Below are 19851 nucleotides of genomic sequence, written 5' to 3'. Positions count from 1 at the left end.
GCCACCAGGTGGCGCCCCAACCACTAGTTGAACATATAATTGAACATATAAAGGATGAAGAGGTTGTTAGGCACAACCACTATGTCCACGTAGGCTATGAATAATGCTCACCTTTTACCTCGCTGGCGTTTGGGTGGGCTGCAGCAAACGGGATTGGGCAGCCCTTCTCTCTACCATAAAAAAACATCTCGTCTATCCTCTTCCCCGTGACGCCGCCTGCTCTTCCGGCCGCCGGTCTCCTCGGCCTCCACCACCTCCTCCTCCCCTGCCTCTCCTTTTCCCCTGCCTCGGCACCCGAGTGGCACGGCCACATCACACGGGCGCCCTCACCTTGCTGCATCCTCTGCGCCGCCGTCATAGCACCTCCACTCCCGCCTTTGGTTCCCCGCTGCAGCCTCCTGCCCGATCGCTCGAGAGGGTCGTCAGCGTCGCTGCCGGCGGCGACTTCAGCAGCCGCCTCCTCTCTCCGATTGGTTACTGCCACGACCTCGGATCTCGCCAGCCGGCGGCGACTTCAGCGGCCGTATCCTCTCTCCGATTGGAGACTTCCACGACCTCGGATCTCGCCGGCAGTCCCTCGGCTATCACCGAGGCAGCCATCAGCGGAGATTGAGCCGACGCGCGTGCTCGTGCTCGTGGTGGTTTCCCATATCTCAGCAGCGCGGAGGAGCCCACATCCTTGGCCAGAGTTGGGTGTACTTGCAGACGACCTTACTGTCACCAGCACATCTGCAGGTATGCTAGCACCTCCTCTTCTCTTCTTTGATGCGAATGCAAAAAGGAAAGGAAAGGCTCAAATCGGAGAGTAGCCAATGAGATATAGTAGTTTTTAATTTTGTCTTTTTTGTTGCAGTATTGTAGGGATGGACATATGGATTGAGTGGTACCCTCGTGAAAGATACGCAGCTCTCAGCAGCCCTTTTTAATGTAAGCAGACCCTTGAGCACGAGAGCAACATGACTGCTAGCTTCCCTGTAAGTTCAGTGTGTTTATTAACTGTGCATTATTAAGTCATTCTCTTGTGTGTTGTTTCATTCTGGTGCCTGATGGCAGCAGAGCAATTCAATGGAGCGAATGTTGGATGCATATTCAAAGGATAGCCAAGGAGACTTGATTCCCATGTAACCTCTGACACAAAGTGCTCTCAAGTTGGCATTCGGTTGTAACCCTTCGAACACGCCTTCATGGTCACTGTTGGTGCAGTGTTTGAGATAATTCCACCAGAGACTAAATTCCCACAGCAAGTGGAACAACATGGAGCTTCAATCGCGGAGCAGAGTCTTCTTTTCCATATTTTTGCATCGGTTGGCCCAAAGCATCAACTCGTCTGCAGCTGGGCAGTGTGGGGTAGACTTTGGGGATCCTTGCAATGGCGCTTCTCCGCTGGATGGGTATGCCTGGTTGAGGTTTGGCCCTCTCCTTTTCTGACCTTGCTCTTTACTGTTCTCTTCTTTACGGACTTCTAATTTCGAATTCTTGGCTTCATTTCCTTCATGTGCAGGTCGATTCTCTTGTCGTTCTCTCGTGCGTCCACCTTTGCATCGTTCTGCATTTGGCATTGAGGTTCGACCCCGATCTTAATGCTTGCCTGAAAGATGTTCGATGAAATGCATTGAGGTTCGACCACATTTTTTCGGTTCAGTATGTTTTTCCCACCGCTCCGCCTTTGTCTTCTCGTTCATCTTGGCTGCTTTGCTCGCCTTATCAGCTCGGGTAAATGGACTGTTCTTTTACTTGTCTGTGCACCGACTGTTCTTTTACTTGTCTGTGCACCGTTTCACAGAATGTTTGTGCTCTCTCAGGTTCTACGATGTCTTGCGTTCTTACAGCTTTGTTCTGCTCCTCAACGCTTGCTCGCTTCCTTTCTAGCTAGAAATACCATAGTTTCCTCTATCTGCGTACTATCTTGCTGTTTGGTTCGCTACTCGTCTTAATATTCCAAAATTTAGCCAGGCATCATGTTTTGTTCAGCCTCATGCTCCTGAGTGTTTGTCACATTGTATAGGAACCTGTCATGCGGAGACCTTGCCTGTTGCCTCTTATGCTAAGCTCTACAAGGCGATGGAGCTGGAGATGTTGAGTATTTCCAGTCTCTTGAAGAACGAATCATTAATATGAAGGTGTTCAGCCCATACTTTTCAGTTTGGCTGCTCCATGATTAAAGCTACTCCCTCTGTCCACTTTTATAAGACGTTGAAGACATTTCAGACAACGTGCAAAGCAGCCCATTTTCAGTTGTTTGAAACGACTTATAAAAGTGAACGGAGGGAGTAATTGACCTAAAACACGTTTCATGCAACATTGGAACAGGTTGATTCTTTATTTGCTCACACAGTAAATAGTGCCACCAGCCGCTAACTACATTTTGTACAGATTTTGCAGTAATCTATATATATGTGTGGTCATGTTTCACTGGCACCCTCAACTGTTCCAGTTAGTATTTAGCAGGACGACATCTTGACCAATGACTCAAATTAATTTTCTCACTGATCCAGTTTACTCAAGAATTTGTGACCCAGCTCCAGGACAACTATGGACTGACGTACGCTAGCTGCTTGCATCTTTCAGAGGATCTAATTAGAGCCAACTAGATGTGTGTTTTATCCTCTTGGAACTATTAATATTCACTTAGGGGAGAAGTGCAAGCAGAAGCTGATTTCAATTGGAATAAGTGTGCTAGAAAGTGTGTCGGCAAATATTTGGTGCACTATGATCTAAAGGAACGTTGTATAGGTTGTTATAAATCCACCATAACCAGCTTAGTGATTTACGGATGACTTCCGCAAGCACACCAGATGCCCGAGACCAGAACAAATTATCATTTTCAGATTGGTAGTTGTCCTCCTGAGATTATTGTGTGCATTGCCAATTGGTGGTGGTCTTTGTTTTTAAGCAGAGTGTTATTGTGTAGAAATTAGTAATCTGAGCTACAAACTAATTCTCATACTCGACGACGACTCTAATTTACTTTGGGACCCTGGTTTCCATGTCTTGATTTTAGGGATGGAGTTTGATTTATCATGAGTCAGTTCCAGGCATGCATGTTTTATGGTGCTAAGCATTATATATCATTGAAGATTTGCCATTTGTTCAACTTACTGATATGCTAATCGGTAACCTTTAGTTATTCATATATAAAAAGTACCTTCTGCTGAGCATAGTATATGATATCCAGATTATATATATCCTTCCATGATCTCTTATTTTTGACAATTGCCAACGATTCTGATTATTAAACATCTATAAACATTATGGCATTGAAGATTTTGTTCCCAGATCAGTTGTAGCTACAAGATATTCTGAAATAAAATCTTGGTTTCATGCAGATTCAGAAATATATGATGTTTGTGGCTTTTTGTGGGCACAATTTGCCATCTGAAATGTGTCACCTGTGCATAATTGGTTAAAATTAACTCGTGCTAAACCATTTACTATTGATTCATGACATTCTGTCACCATTCGACATCAGTTTTTTTTTTGCCACAAATGGTAATAAACTAAACTTTCTGAAAAGTTGTTGCTCACTCCATAATGTTGTGATGTGTCTATTGCTTTTGTGCTTTACTTGAGTAGTTAACCTTGGGTGGATGAAACAGATGTGTGGTAACTTATGTATTATAACAGACACAATGAGAGTGATATTCATAGTCTTTATAGTGTAAAAAGAGAATGCAATATTCCTTGTGTGGCTGCAATTTTCTTTTGAGAAGTTTCTATATATTTTAATTTTCCAGGACCCTGAATTTTTCTTCTGAGAAATTTCTATGTATCCTTAAATAGTTGGAACCTTTGTAAAAAATATTAGTGTTCTCACTATAAGCTCATTTTAGAAGCTAAGAATACTGTCTTTTATGTAATATATCAACATTGTACTCTGTTGTTTAGTATACATTTCACCTATAGGTCCACTTGCCACTATTTTATTTTCTGTCGGTTCCTGTAATGTCTCATGGATAACTTGAATTTCCTTAGTACAAATAACTCAACTCTATTGATTCAATTTCGCATATATTTTGCCCATATGGTGCTTGGGATTTGCATCATAGTCCAGGAGATAAATTAGTCAATTTCATATGCTATAGGTCAAGTCAAAATATTCAAAAGTAGGTCGTTGCATCAAATCGCAGGGAGAAGCAGACAAACTAGCATGTATGTAATGTTTATTTTGCTTTCTGTTGTGTTGTTTTGGTTGATTGGTTCAGACTAAAAAACCTTGCAATATAGACAAGTTTCGACCGATTAGTGCACTCCATGTCAAGCTTTGTTTTCTTGTGCAATTGACTATGTCAAAAACCTCAAGATTTTGGTGTCATTTGTCATGCTTTGTATATTTAATGCTATTCTTTGTTTCTTTAATAATGGCTCACCATTTTTACTCAAAAGAGGATTTCCCATGAACATTTTAGCACCGCTCTTAACTATCGATCAAAAAAATGTTATTCTGTGCAGGTTAGATCTAGCACATGCATCGTCAGAAACTTGTGTTGAGGTCTCTTCCACCATCGTCAGAAACTTGTGAACTGATCTAGCACGTGCATCGTCAGAAACTTTCCAAGATTATAGTCTCTTCCAGAATTTCAATTGTAAAAGCTTAATTTATTTGTGGAGCAGAGAAAGCGTAAGAAGGCAAGTGAGGTATATGTGCTAAAAAAGACACGCCATCAAACGTTTCCATGTTATTGATCAATATTTTTTAACAGTTCAAATGCTAATGTAATTTTAGTTTTCCTTTGAAATCTTATTGTGATCCATTGACAGAAAACAAAAAATTGTTGGCTATGTTATGCATCTTGCAGATTCATGACATACATCATGATCAACACTTGAGGAAAATGGTCTGAACCATATTCTCTCGCAAATAAAATATGATGCAGATCACCTTGACAATGCAACTTGAAAATCAAAGGACATTATACAAAAAACAAACAATTATTATTGGGGATTGGACGATTGTATGGAAGCCATTTTTGCTTTTGCAAATGACAGCCCACCATGAAGAACTGCTTAGACGATGAGGTCATTTCTGATACCAATGGCACATGCAATAATGACTCTACCTGATGTAAATGATTTCATGTCTTAGTTACCATAAGTTGAGTGACCAAAGCTATCTATACGATGCATCCTTGCCTATGTATCTGTGATTATCATGAACTCATCTCATGCCTTTCTTTTGACCTATAAACCTACCATGCAATGTAATATATAACATTATGTATGAACATCATACCTAAAAATCTATTTCCTTATGCTTCAAATATTTTATGATCGGGCTCTAAATATTCTTATTTGCATGGTTTGAAAGCATGGTTCGCTCTCGCCCTTTGCGCCATTGGCGCAACAGGTCATCTAGTATTACGAAAAGTAGAGCATATTTACAGTCACATTTCTCCATACGGTCTAGGAGAAAGAGCATTCCGCGAACAAGTGATCGTCAGCTTCTTCTTGGTGTCCGCAGAGCGCATATTTCAGATTGCAAAGAATATGTTTTTTAGTCTTGTGAGATGTCAGACACCAGCCACACACCACAAGCTATGTAAAAATCTTAGTTCGAAGAAGCCTCATGGCCATTTAGATCAAATAAACATCCTTGCTATGGACCTACTCCTCTAATAATGTGCAGATCTTGCCATGAATACGCCTCCCTGTCAGGCACCAACAAGCTTCATCTCCATACAAGGTCCAGAAAGAAGCCCCGCCCCTCTCGAAGACATTTTGTCATGATTCATGGGCATCGATTGTTTCTGCTCATACTGGCTCAATGGCCCCGGTGGATATCTTGATGCGGCCCACTTTGGAGAGGCAGGCCGAGCTGATGTGCTCTGAGCTCCTTGGTATGGCTTCCTTTCAACTTGAGAAAACGGTCCAGCCTCTGCATGATGTCGTTGACTCTATGAAAGGTTGGATGTTGCAGATGGAGAGCGTCATGGAGCGAGCTGAGGCTGCACTGGGCGGGCTCTCCCTGACGCTGCCTGTGTTGCAGACTACTCATGTGTTGCGCCCTTTGGTTGTGCCCGATGGCAACTTCGACGCTGAGAAGGGAGACAAGCTTCATGGTCGTTTCTCCCCTCGTGCTAGGGCCAGCTCACCGCCATTAGCATCTGAGGGACTTGACAATGATGTGGTTGTGACCCCGGTGCTACAGATCATGCCCGAGCTTCGGGAGTTGTGTGGGGGGCCGGTTTTGCCTTTGTGCGTCGACCAACTGCAGATAGACCCTCCTGAGATCTCGAGTGTGGCTTTGCCACCAACATCACCCCTGGAGTCGAGCCAGATTGTTGATGCCGAGGAGAGTAGTGATTTGGACGGTGCAATCTCTCGCTCGCCCAAGTCCATTGGGTGTCAGGCGTTAGCCATCGAGCGTGGAGTTTCAAATGTTGCTGCCCTTCCCTCATCTACGACCATCGAGCAAGTGATGTCTATGAGTGACATGGCCATTGAGCCAAGTGTGTTGGCACCTACTCCAAATCCAAATGCTCTATTCGCAAAGAAACTTTGTGACTTGCTCGCTAGCGTGGAGGTTGCTAGACCTGGTTTGGGCAGGTCAATTGCTTGCCTCCTGACGGGGATGCCAATAAGGGCCAAACAAAAGAAGATGGGCAAAGGCAAGAGTGCGTCATAGGCAAGGCGTCTCTGGTTGCTTGATGGATGATCTTTGGTGTCTCGGCCTGTCCTCTTGGATTGGGAGGTGCATGATGTCTTGCGTCGTGGTGTTCTTGTTGGGATTCACTTGGCATACTAGCAGTATCAGGGTTTGTGGATGTTGTGCATTTGGAGAGTCTGGCAAGGGCCGACTGTGCGGTTGTGGGATTTCTTGCCATGTGAGTAGTTAGTCTGTGCTCTATTTGTGTGGGTTTTCGCCCGGTTTTCCTTAAATTAACCGGGCAATTCTCTTCTTCTTAATTAATCGATGAGGCAAAACTTTTGCCTCCGTTTTGAAAAAAAAATTGTGTGCATCCGCATGAAGCATGACACCGTGTGTGGTTTCCAAAGTTCACATAACTCATGTGGGGGTCTAGGATGAAGGATTTGGCTTGACACACGTCACCAGCGATGAGGATTTGGCTCGACACACCTTGCCCATTTATCAGGAGTGAGGACTAGTGTCATGGACGGAGACTCGCCTGGTAGAGTGTGCAACTGACATTGGAAGGACAACAATGCAAATCCACTGACATTGGAAAAATGTACAAGTACGTTGGGTAGAACTCCCAAACGAATTCCTGATGCATCCTATTCCTATAGATCGCATCTTGCTACTATTTTGACATCGTGCATTTTTGTGCTACTTCTCCCTCCACTGGTAGAAAAAAGGCCTTTAGTCCCGGTTCGCAAAGGCCTTTAGTCCCGGCTGTGCAACCGGGACTAAATATGCGCGACTAAAGACCCCCCTTTAGTCGCGCCTCTTACGAACCGCGACTAAAAGCTTTAGTCCCGGTTCTCGTGGCTAACTGGGACTAAAGGCCTCCTCTGCAGGTTTAAATTTTTTTGCGAATTTTTTTTGCGAATTTTTTCAATTTTTTTATTTTCAAATTTCTGAATTATTTTAACCTCTAATCTCTAATCACCACCCCTCATCACTGCTCAATTTATCCTCTAATCTCTAATCACCCCTCATCATTCCAAATCATCTAACTTCCCGAACGGTCACCCATCCTCCCACTCCCCCAGCCTGAGCACGCTTAACTTTCGGGTTCTATTCTCCCTCATTTCCAAGTCTGCACTTGTTGTTTTCCTGACAATAGTAGGATGTCAATTCTATTAACTCTCAGGTATTTAGCTTGAGCATGAAGTGACACATTTCACTGTTTGAGTTTGAAACTATTGTTTTAAAAAACAATAATTATTTAGTAACACTAATATTTCTGGAATAATTAGTTTGACCATTTTTTGACCACAGTTTGACCAGATTTGACCAAAATTTAAAAAAACTGAAATAATTATTTAGTAATTAATTCTAGAATAATTAGTTTGACCATTGTTTGACCACAGTTTGACCACAATTTGAACTTTTTTGAAATTTTTTGCCTCTCCAGAACTTAAAAGCCCCGTATCTTTTTTTCTGTTAGGTTTTTGGGGATTCTAAAAATGTTTAACGGGGTTTCCCCAGTTAAATTCGGATGTAACTTTTCGAGTAGATGATTTTTCATATAAAAAACTTTTTCATCCGAGTTCGTATGCAAAAGTTATGCCCATTTTAAGAATTTCCAGAGAGATTTTGCAAATAAAGTCGAAATTCATATTTGTTAATTTTCCCAACAACTAGACCACATATCACATGGAAAACTTATTTTATTTTATTTTTTTGACATTTCCATCATTTTCTTTTGTTTTTTCTAAAACTGAAAAGGCGATGGGGGGGGGGGGGGGTAGAGTTTGAAAATGAGGCCTCAAATCCCTTTAGTCGCGGTTGGCCAGACCAACCGGGACTAAAGGTTTCCGGGACTAAAGGTCTAACCTTTAGTCCCGGTTGGTCTGGCCAACCGCGACTAAAGGTTCGGGCCATTAGTCGCGGTTGGCCAGACCAACCGGGACTAAAAGTCTAACCTTTAATCCCGGTTGGCCTGGCCAACCGCGACTAAAGGCCTTCGGGCCAGCCTGAGGACCTTTAGTCCCGGTTGGCCAGGCCAACCGGGACTAAAGCCCCTCCCGTCCGCCAGCTGTCGACCGAGCGCGCTGGGCCCAGATAGTTGGTCGCGGGTCTCCTCCCGAACCGCGACTAAAGACCTCTTTAGTCCCGGTTCTATTATTTTGGGGACTAATGGGGGCGTATGGAAGCCTCTTTTTCTACTAGTGCTCAAATAATGACACTTTTGTTTCTCATCATAGCCATTTGAATGGAAGGTTCTAGCTAGCAGTATATATACATGATTCAGATAAGTGAGTAACTCGGACTTCAGTGATTTACCTACTATGACTAGAGCGGCATGTGCAAAAGAGCTGAGCTGACAGCATTTATGCACAAGACTTCCATATTTCCGCTCATGAAGACGAGATGACAATGCTAGTACTATGGGCATGTTCCCTTCTTCATTTCAGCAAATACGGCATGCATTTGTAGATTAACTTCATAAATCAATTGGTCAGCTTGGTAGTGTTGCTCATAGTACATAACATAAATGAATGAAAATACATAACCAATATATAAGTCATCAATTCACTACTACCATCTTACATAGTTACATTCTCTAGGACAGGGAACCACATCGTGTAGTTCATCTCTCGTTCCATCAAAACTTGTACCAATGTGAGCCATGAGCAACATTCAGTAGGCGAAGCAGTTGAGGCCGCAACACCTCATCAGCACGCTCCTCAGCCACGTCCTACCCTTCTGCAATGAAACAGGATAATTAAGCGTTGATAAAAAACTATAAACATTAGCGGTATTAGAAAACTCATAATTAACTGAAAATTTATTCCATACTACTCACATCGATCCAAAATAAGTGTCACATGGCTTAACTTATTTTGGATCGAATGGAGTACTATTTACTGACAGAGAAACTGATGAGTGAAGGAGTATTTTCAGTTAATTTGTTGCAAAACTGAAGCCATACGCTCGTCACTTCAGTTAAGGGCCGTAGTTTTTTATTCTTTTCAGCAAAAAAATGTCTATGTAGGATTGGAGTTCTTGTGTTGTGAAAGTTACAATCCTGAAGTGCATATATAACGATCTATCATTTTATTGAAACAAAACAATTTCTTTCTTGTGTTGAAAACTTCCTAAAACATGCAATGCAACCATCATACCACGCAGAAAATTAATTACATACCCGTATTGGCTTGGCACAGGGCATGTCCGATGGGACCTCATACAGGTCGTCGTCAACAGCCTTGACCGCCGCAAAGGAGAAGGGTTCCATTGCGGCGTGGGGTCCAGCGTCATCCACCCAGGTTTGCCTCGCCACCTTGTGCTGCTGCTTCCCCATGGCGACGTCGTCATTGTCGTAACCATTAAATTCCTCCTTGAGTGATTTGTGTGCCGTGACAGGCTCGAAGTACTGGTTGACGACGGCCGCCGTCCAGCCACCGGCGTCGCCATCACCGAGGTTGTTCCACTCTCCGAACGCTGGGACGCGCCTCCTGCGACATGCCCTCGCTCTCTGCACACACGTACGTAAGCTATCGTCAAGCTAGAGACCATGCAAAGCTAGCCAACACGTCGCCAACAGTGAAGATGTGTATGCCTTGGTGATGCGCACGCAGGAGAGCATGGCAGCGCAGTGTTCAGTGTGGTGTGCTTGGTAAGGAATGCAATGTGAGGCCCGCACAAAAGGTATCTCTGTAGTACTACTATATGCATGCACTGGTGTGCACTAGTCAGCCAGAGGACAGCTGACTGTTGACCCAGCGTGGACATGGTTGACTAGAAAACGTGTCGTGTGCTGCAAGCCTACCAGCCATTGTAGCTTCCAGAGCTAGGATCATATCGACTGGATTCTACACTGGGTTGACCTTGCTCAGACTTGGTTAGCTTCTAAATCAAGGATCCACTGGATTCAAGATTTGCCGACCATGGCCGTGGATGCAAATGAATTTGGAGTCGTCTAACACATGACGACTGCTCGAATGGAAATGGAATGGAGCCTTACATCTGAACTCTACTACTCCAGTTAAGTACAGTACCGTAGCATGTGGATCGAGTGTGTACGTACCTTGCAGGGTTTGTGTACGGGGAGCTGGGTGTGCATCGCAGACTCGAAGCGCTGGGCGAGCACGGGCCAGTCGTCGCCGTCGCCGTAGTTCCATTCACCGAACGCCGGTATCCCCCGGTACCCCCTCGCATCCTGCGAAAAACATATACATCAGCCATGGCAAGTCAAACGAACGCAACCGCAAGCAACATCGGCATGAACAGCAATTGGAACGGAAGCCATGCGTACCTCCATTGGCTTGGTGCCGCCTGCCGCCGATGACTTGCTCGGCTTGGTACACAAGAAAGAGTATCCGAGTGATAGAGCAGAGGTGCCTATTGACTCAGGGGAGGTGGTGACTCGGTGTATTTATGGAGAAGAGTGTGCGGTGTGCTGAGGAAGGAAGAGAACCGACAGTGATGAGGGAAACTTGGGGCGGACGGCAAGGCAAGGGCGTTTTTCTAGCTGGCTCTGAATGTACTACTACGTGTTCTGGTCGGGCTCATCTCTGCCCATGTGCATTTTCTCCGTTTGAACATTTCAGAGTCGTGGCAAGAAAACAGAAACTGATGCTGTTGCGCTCGGGGTGCACCTTGCGCCAGTGTGCAACTGCTAGAAAATTTTAAGAAAAATGGTTGAATGAGTTTTGATGTTGTGTCCACGGTGAAAAGATAGAAAGTAAAAATAATAAAACTAAGAAAACCAAGTTGTGTATGGGTTGGTACACCTGCAGTTACGTATGGGTTCCGGCGCATGCAATTTACGCGAAGGAGCGAGCATGCAATTATAGTTACACAATGGGCGGCCGGCGTGTTGCACGCGGACAACAAGCGTGCACTATATGCAAGGAACGAAGAAATAAAAAAGATAAAAAAAGTCATAAAATGTGTCCAAAGAACGAGGAAAACAAGCAAATTATTGCACATGGGGAAGATGATCATGCAATTGTTGGTTCCCGCGTGCCAAAAATGAAAACACATACACCAAGGAACAAAAAAAATTATAAAAACCAAAAGGAAAAAATCTTCACGAGTCACCTAGTAAAATCACTTACACTTGACTGTCGATTGAGAATTAGCAAAACCATTTTTATTATCTTGGATAGTCTTCTTTTTACCAAATATTTTGGAAAAAAAATTGTGTTTCCATTTCGACTCTATTTCATTTATCAAAAAGGAAACTTTCCCCTCTATTTCAACCCTCTACGTACCTCTATATTCTTTTGTATCGGAGAAAATTCCGGTCCATTTATAATCAATCATGCCAAGTACAAAGAACACCAGAGGTAATGTGAGCCTCTATAACCATAGAAATAAAAAAAAAATCAAAATCTTTGCATGGATTTTCCCTATCAATTTTATAGTAGAGGGATCTTAGTATAGCATATATCTGTCTACAAGACAGAGAAAATGCTATTGGGTGATGGTTCAACACAACGGAGTAGTGACACTTTGCTATTATAAATGCACAACATCTTAATTCTCAGCCCAAACTGAGAGTCATATACATGGCACGGGTGATCGCTGCGACTTATTTCAGACTTTTAGGCGATATGCGTTCAGTGGGAGACACCGTTTTTGTCGACTACGAGATGCATCTAGTGACTTTGTTTATTCATTGGATTTACAGCAAAAAGGAATAGACATAACGTATGATTGGTGTTTCTGATACTAGTATGGAACAGTGTGGACAATTGTTATTGTTACAGAGAAAATATGGTATTATGAGCTTTGTGTGCAATCTAGTGCAAATGGATCATGAATGACCGTAAGAATTAGAGTATTCTCCAAAGAAGTTTTTCGAGAAACCTTTGAATCAAACGACCCTAAATCTGTGGTTGGCGAACAATACATTTGAGAGCAGCCGTGATTCCCGTGAGCACTGAGCACAGAATCTGGGGCTGGCAGAACTGCAACTCGTAATCAAACAAAACCGATGCATACTTGACTTTGTGTTTATTGGAGCGTTGGAGCAGCTGTTCAATGTGGAGCCCGGAACGCTCGTACGTACGTAGCGTAGTAATTCTGTCAGCAGTTGGTCGGTCGAGACGAGCTGGTCGACCGCGTGGGTGTGTACATAAACCGGGCGCGTTCATCTACCACAGTTCGGTTCCAGGCGTCGATCGAAGAAGAAACTGATGGATCGCGTCGTCCTGATCGCCGCGCTCGTCCTCTGCGCAGCTGCCACCCTGGCTCACGCCGGCCGCCGCATCCAGGAAGAGGAGCGGGACTCCCGCGGCTTCGAGGTGTCGTCGTGGCTTCAGACACCAGCCGAAGCTCCGTCGCCGTACGCCGGTGGCGTAAAACTGAGAGGCGGTGCTAGCACCGGAGGCTACGGCAACGTAGTCGTCGACGTGCTGTGGTTCATGTTCAAGTGGGCCACCGACGCCTACGCCGCCGCCGGCAGACGCACGGTCCAATGAAAATGAAGCCGGCCGACGCACGTCCTTGCTGCATCGGTCGTGCTCTCGCCTGGTCGATCTGTGCCTTGGACGGAGGAGAAAATAATAACGGTGCACCGTGCACGCATCTATGTGCTGGCCTCCTTGACTGATTGTTCACTTCGACAATAGAGCACACTCTCGTTCTCGTTTCCAGCTTTTTTTTATTATTATTTCCTTCCCGCGTCGTTGTCACTTGCCACTTTGCCGGTGGCGATCAACAGCGCTTTTTTTTTTCCAAGTTTCACTTCGCTAACGTTATGTTCCACTTTGTTCATGTCCCCCCCCCTCCCCCCCGCCCTAAAATCTCACTCTTTGTCTCCTCCCTCTGCCATGAACATACGCACACTGTCCTTCATGTGATATGTGGTAAGCAATCCAAATTGCTTAAAAAAAAACATACGCGCACTGCCCTGTTGGGCTGCCTCATTGCGCAGCACACCGGAAGACGAGCTTTCTTTTAGGAAGGCCGGGCAGATGCCTTGTTTGTGTACGGGCCTATAGGGCTATCTAAAAAGGGCCATCTGGCAGCTGCAAACTCTCGGTTTGAGGCCCCTTATCAAAAAAGAAAAATCCTCTCAAAAAATGGTCAGTTCGAGAGACTGCTTAATTGGGACGGACGCTTTGAGACACTGCATGGTGGGGACGGATTCCTCAACCGCCTCTCCTTTCTCCCGTCTATAAATTCTCCCAACGCATCATCGTCTTCCTTTAGAGGGTGCTTGGATATAAGGGACTTATTTTAGTCTAACTAAAAATAGTCTCTTTAAGAGGCTAAAGTTCCAAGCACCCCTGACTAAAGAGGTGCTAAAACTAGTCTTGAGACTAAATTTTTTTAGTCAGTGGTACCCCTACTAAAATGTGAATTTAGTCATCTGTCTTCTCATTTAACTCCTTTCCTTTAACACATGCGAATTCTGGATTGGAGGGTTTGGAGGATAATAAATGCTCATTAACTTGATTTTAGTCTCTTTAGTATTTGGATCCAAGCATGGGTGAGGCTAGCAAGTTTTAGTCTGACTACTTTTAGTCATGGGACTAAAACGTATCCAAGCACCCTCTTAGACTATCCACAGTGGGAGTAATAAATGTAGTAATATCACATATATCTAGGTAAAATGATGTGGCAAGCAATAAATAAATAAAGAGAGGAAAGCGGTAACATAGCTAATTACTAATAGTATGAGTAACATCACACATATCAAGGTAAGATGTGTCTATAGCCTAATAAATAAAGTGTTGCATATTACCACACATATGTTACTCCCCACTATAGAGATAGTAAATAGAGTAGTAACATATGCATGTTAGTAGTCTATATTGCTACCCATTATGACTAGTCTTACTAAATCCACTCGCCCGCTAATTCCGATCGAGAAAATCCGCCACCACAAAGCAGCGATCGATCTTTAACTCTCAAGAATATCCCCACTCCGTCAACGTATGCGCACGTCACCGATTTCCTCTTCCCCAATACATCTATCTGCTGACGTCGTAGGTTTGATTTATTAGATGCATAATATGTGCGGTTGTCTTTTTTTTTTTTGCGAAAAAATATGTGCGGTTGTCGATTCTTTCAATGCGACGCGATTATAATTAGATGATGAGCACGTAGTGACGACTTGGCGATTTTCATAGATCCGTGTAGATTGGTTTGTATCACGATAGATTGTAGTTGTTGAGTGCGAGTGGGTGTACGCGGTCTCTATCAAATTTACTCGTGTAGTAGTAGATTTCATTTCAATCGTATGCCCGTGGTGGTTCATCTAGAGCTGTTCAGTACATTTTGACCGGTAGTTCTGGCCTCTGGGCCTGCTGTTTCAGACTCTTGTTTATTGCTGCATCAGATCATTCCTCGTCTGACCCATGGTTATTATTGATCAACGATCTGCCTCATTGTGTTGCCAGTCTTTGTTTATCGAAAAAGGCTTTCGTCCCGCTTTATATATAAAACAAATCGGCCGAGCCAAACATCCAACAATGTTCACACACACAGACACACTCAAAGTCACACACACAGATAAAGTAGCAGTAAGGTTAATGCTGAGGGCACAGCTCAACCAGCCCTAAGAACAAAAGGACACATACAAAGACCGCCACAAACAAAGCATGCCTAATCAGGCTCCGGCGGCGGTGGCGGAAGCGGGGCGCCATGCGGAAGGCCATCGATCGAAGGTCGGTGAGGAGGGTGTTGATGACGCTTCGGTCCTGGGGGCGGCTAAGCGGCCACCATAGCTGCAAATATCCATACATTTTGAAGATCGCGTCAGTCGCACGTCGCAGAGGCACTTTCTGAATAACAAGCTTGTTGCGAATATTCCAAAGCGTCCATGCGAGGATCCCAATGCACAATCATCTAATATGGCGGTAACGCGGGGAGGAGGCATGGATCTCCGCGAGTAAGTCGGGGAAGTTGGTATTGCACCATTGTCCGCCGACCGTTTCACGGAAGCACGACCACAGGAACTGGGCCGTGGAGCAGTTGAAGAAAATGTGGTTCGAATCCTCAACCGTGGCGCACAGGGGACACATCCCGTCCCTAGGGCCATTGCGCTTGCGGACTTCAACCCCAGAGGGGAGACGTCCCCGGATCCACTGCCAGAGGAATATCCGGATCTTGAGGGGGAGGCGAATGTCCCAGATCAGGCTAAAGGGCTCAGGGGGGCCAGCGAGGGGGCGATGTCAGCGTACAGAGACTTCGTGGAGAAGCATCCCGAGGGCTCCAGGCGCCACGTCATGGAGTCAGCGGCGCCCTCTACATCCATCGGCAAGAGAGCGATGTCCTGTAGAAGGGCGTCCCACGCGTCAACCTCCTGGGGGCCAAAGGGGCGCCGAAAGGCGAGATGCCCTAAGTCAATAAGGGCCCTCTCGACGGAAATCCGGGGGTCAGCCGCAATGGAAAATAAGCCCGGGAAGCGGGCGGCCAGAGGGGAATCCCCAAGCCAGCGGTCGAACCAAAACAGGGTCGAGGACCCGGAACCCACAGAGATGGACGTGCCAATCCGGAGCACGGGAAGAAGCTGAATCACAGCTTGCCAGAACTGGGATCCCCCAGAGCGCTGGCAGAAAGCTAGAGGTTGGCCCCGGAGATACTTATTCTGGATGATGGTAAGCCAGAGGTCGCCCTCCTCGTTGGCGATACACCATAGCCATCTGGTCAGGAGAGCAATGTTCATGCGACGGGAAGACAAGATCCCCAGACCTCCCTGGTCCTTGGGTTTGCAAATGTCAGGCCATCTCACCGTATGGTATTTTTGCTTGTCCCCCTCGCCAGCCCAGAAGAACCTGGACTGATATTTGGCCACCTCCTGTTGAAGCGTCTCATGGAGGCTATAGAAGCTCATGAGGAACCAGAGGAGGCTAGCCAGCGAGGAGTTGATGAGGATTACCCTCGCCGCCTTCGAGAGCCATCGGCCCTTCCAGGGCTCGACCCGGTGTTGCATTCGGGTCACGGAAGGGCGGAGGTCCGCTATGGTGAGGCGCGAGTCACTAATGGGGATCCCCAGATAAGTCGTGAGGAAAGAACCCAGGCGGCAGTTAAGCCGGTCCACAATGCCCTGGGCCTCCTCCGGGGGGAATCCCAGAACCATCACTTCGCTCTTATCGAAGTTGATGGTAAGACCGGACATCTGTTGGAAGCATAGGAGGAGAAACTTCAGGTTGGCAATATCGGACGCGGAGCCCTCAACCATTATTATGGTGTCGTCGGCATATTGGAGGAGGGAGACCCCACCCCCTCCTACTAGGTGTGGGACCACGCCGTGAATGTGACCGGCCGATTTGGCCTTGTCAAGAATGGCCGCAAGGGCGTCAACCACCATGTTGAACAGGAACGGTGAGAAAGGGTCGCCTTGGCGAACCCCACAAAGCGTGGGGAAGAAGGGGCCAATCTCACCATTAATGTTAATAGCGGTCCGACCGCAGGAGACAAGCTGCAAAACTCTGGTCACCCAACGGTCATGAAAGCCCTTGCGGAGTAATAATTCCCGAAGGAAGGGCTAGTGAACAATGTCATAGGCTTTATGGAAGTCGAGCTTCAGGAAGACCGCCCGTTGGTGCTTGGAGCGGACTTCGTGAAGGACCTCGTGGAAGACCAACACCCCATCCAGGATAAAACGACCCTGAATAAAAGCCGACTGATTGGGGTGAGTGATCGAGTTGGCTAGCAGGGTCACCCTATTGGCGTACCCTTTGGCCAGGATCCGGAATATCACATTGGTCACAGTGAGAGGTCGGAATTGGCGGATGTCCGTCGCGCCCGGAACTTTGGGGATAAGAGTGACGACCCCATAGTTCAGGCACCCAAGATCCATGGTCCCCAAGAAAAACACGTCGAAGAGAGCCATGACCTCAGGTTTGATGGTCTGCCAGAATGCTTTAAAAAAGGACACTGGCAGTCCATTCGGCCCCGGCGCCGAGGAGGCGTTCATGCCCTTAATCGCCGCGTGGACCTCCTCCTCGGAGAACGGGGAAACTAAGGCGGCATTGTCCGCATCAGACACAAGCTGGGTACCCGACCAGATGTCGGTTGCCAGAGCGACCCCACCCCGAAGGGTGGGGGAGAAAAGGGCTTTGTAGAAGCCATCTACATGAGCCCGGATGTCCGAGGGGCGGACGAGCTGGGAATCACCATCCCACAAACAGTGGATGGAGTTCCGACGTCGCCGCCCATTCGCGATCGCCTGGAAGTATGCCGTATTAGCGTCGCCCCGCAGCACCCATCGTTGGTACCGCGGGGCCTCCAATATGCTTCTTCATCCGTATAGATGGCGGCGAGCTAATCCTCAAGATCATGTCGCAACATCCACTCATCCGGGGAGATCCCGGAAGTGTCCGCGCGGGAGTCCAAGGCCTGGATGGCAGATAGGAGTGCTTTTTTGCGTTCGCGGAGGTCCCTGCCAAGGTTAGCACCCCACCCCTTCATAAATTGGCGGGCGAGCTTGGCGCAAAACTGCCAAGAGTCCACAGCCGACATGGACCGATGGGGGGAGGAGCGCGCAGAGGTCCACTTGGCCGCGACCGCCTCCCTGAAGCCCGCTTGGTTGAGCCAGAAGAGCTCGAACCTAAAGCGAGGCGGGGTGGGAGGGCGTTCGTCGGCGGTGGAGAGGAGGAAAGGGACATGGTCCGACCCAATCCGAGTAATCGCACGGAGCGAAGCCAAGGGGCATCTAAGTTCCCATTCCGGGGAGACTAGGACGTGGTCCAGGACGGACCGCGTCGGGTCGGCTTGCCGGTTAGTCCAGGTAAATCTGGCACCCGTCCGCTCAAGCTCGCGTAGGCCGAGATCCGCGATGCAGTCGTTGAACATCTGCATCCTAGGGCGGTCGATCCGGTCGTTATTCTTCTCATCGGGAGAGCGGATGAGGTTGAAATCACCTCCAACAACCACCGGGAAGGTGGAGGCGGAGACCTTCTGTTGTAGTTCTTTGAGGAAGGTCGGGGAGCGGCGGTGGTCCGCTGGTCCATAGACAATGACAACCTCCCACTTGAAGTTCTCTGTTTTACTCTGCTGCCAAGTTGATTGTCGCCGTACTTCATCCTATGTTAGCCTTACAATGGATCAAGGATCTGCTGCACTTCGGTCTACTTGTTAATACAAATTTGCTTATTACTGGTCCACGATCTGCTTTATTGTTGTGCCAGTCTCTGATTTACTTTTCTACTAGGTTGATCGTCGTAGTACTCGTATTTTATCCTTACAATGGATCTGCTGAATTTGTTTAGACATGTTGTACAAATCTGCTTTATTCAAACTGGAGATAGCTCCTTGGTGTTATATTATTGCTTTCCAGTTCCATCTCGTTGTTGGTATGAGGTTGTTATTTGTAAATTCTGAACTGCAGATTTACTATTTGTCTTTAGATTTTGATTATCTGCAGTTAGAGGCCTCTAACTGCAGATACCTATCTGTCATAAGATTTTGATTATCAGTGTTTGTTTGATGGCTGGTGATCTATTCACAGACGCCTCTAGCTTGGTCAATTAAAATGCTTTTTTGCGATTTCCAACTATGCATACCTATGACAAAATTTATATCAGTGCTCTATTCATGTACACCTTGGTGACTTATCTTGCTTTATTTGCAACTTTGAATTATGTAGATGCAGATATTCGTGAAGACACTCACCGGCAAAACCATCACTCTTGAGGTCGAATCCTCTGACATGATTGACAATGTCAAGGCCAAGATCCAGGATAAGGAGGGAATCCCTCCGGACGAGCAGCGCCTGATCTTTGCTGGCAAGCAGCTTGAGGACGGGCGCACCCTTGCTGATTACAATATCCAGAAGGAATCCACCTTGCACCTGGTGCTCCGCCTCCGTGGTGGCATGCAGATTTTCGTCAAGACCCTTACTGGCATGACTATCACCCTGGAAGTGGAGTCTTTGGACACCATTGACAATGTGAAGGCGAAGATCCAGGACAAGGAGGGTATTCCCCCGGACCAGCAGCGCCTAATCTTTGCCGGTAAGCAGCTCAAGGATGGTCGTACTCTGGCTGATTACAATATTCAGAAGGAGTCTACTCTGCACCTAGTGCTCCGCCTTCGTTGTGGCCAATGAGTTCTTTGGGCTCCTAGAAGGTTGATTCGCATGTCTGTGAGGCCTGGTGGTCTGCTTCGTCGTTGCCTTTTTGATTATGTGGAGTGTGTCATGTGTCGTTTCTGCAACTCTTTTTTCTTGTGCCATTTGTGAGAACATCTGTTGCTGCCTTTGAGCAGTTTTCTGTGTTATGAATAAGTGAACCTGAATCTTGTTACCGGGTTGCTATGGTTGC

The 19851-nt window shown here is 46.4% G+C and overlaps 2 protein-coding genes and 1 long non-coding RNA gene across 5 annotated transcripts; 2 read left to right on the top strand and 1 right to left on the bottom strand.

Moving 5' to 3' along the window:
* The first annotated feature begins 206 nt into the window (after positions 1 to 206).
* Positions 207 to 6493, top strand: LOC109732435 (uncharacterized). Of its 3 annotated transcripts, XR_012189751.1 has the most exons (9): positions 207 to 735; positions 854 to 974; positions 1054 to 1121; positions 1204 to 1406; positions 1502 to 1563; positions 2006 to 2120; positions 4450 to 4635; positions 4797 to 5834; positions 5915 to 6493. It is a non-coding gene; the product is annotated as an uncharacterized lncRNA (long non-coding RNA). The 3 variants fall into 3 exon arrangements; XR_012189750.1 differs by lacking the exons at positions 4797 to 5834; positions 5915 to 6493 and having other exon boundaries at positions 1057 to 1121; positions 4450 to 4736; XR_012189749.1 differs by lacking the exons at positions 4797 to 5834; positions 5915 to 6493 and having other exon boundaries at positions 450 to 735; positions 4450 to 4736.
* Positions 6494 to 8830: 2337 nt separating this feature from the next.
* LOC109732433 (uncharacterized) lies at positions 8831 to 12051 on the bottom strand. The gene is made up of 4 exons (XM_020291612.4): positions 10884 to 12051; positions 10656 to 10787; positions 9774 to 10103; positions 8831 to 9331 (listed from the first exon to the last, which is right to left on the bottom strand). Exons 1-4 carry the CDS (start codon positions 10887 to 10889, stop codon positions 9266 to 9268), a joined length of 534 nt encoding a protein of 177 aa, XP_020147201.1. The 5' UTR covers positions 10890 to 12051; the 3' UTR covers positions 8831 to 9265.
* A 7124-nt stretch (positions 12052 to 19175) lies between these two features.
* LOC109732432 (polyubiquitin-like) lies at positions 19176 to 19637 on the top strand. Its single transcript, XM_020291611.1, has one exon. The coding sequence runs from the start codon at positions 19176 to 19178 to the stop codon at positions 19635 to 19637; it is 462 nt and encodes a 153-aa protein (XP_020147200.1).
* The last annotated feature ends 214 nt before the right edge of the window (positions 19638 to 19851 follow it).

This window comes from Aegilops tauschii, chromosome 7, assembly GCF_002575655.3.
Source record: "Aegilops tauschii subsp. strangulata cultivar AL8/78 chromosome 7, Aet v6.0, whole genome shotgun sequence".
In the NCBI taxonomy this organism is placed as follows: domain Eukaryota; kingdom Viridiplantae; phylum Streptophyta; class Magnoliopsida; order Poales; family Poaceae; genus Aegilops; species Aegilops tauschii.
The sequence above is the reverse complement of the archived record's forward strand: the minus strand, read 5'-3'. Positions and strand labels throughout refer to the sequence as shown.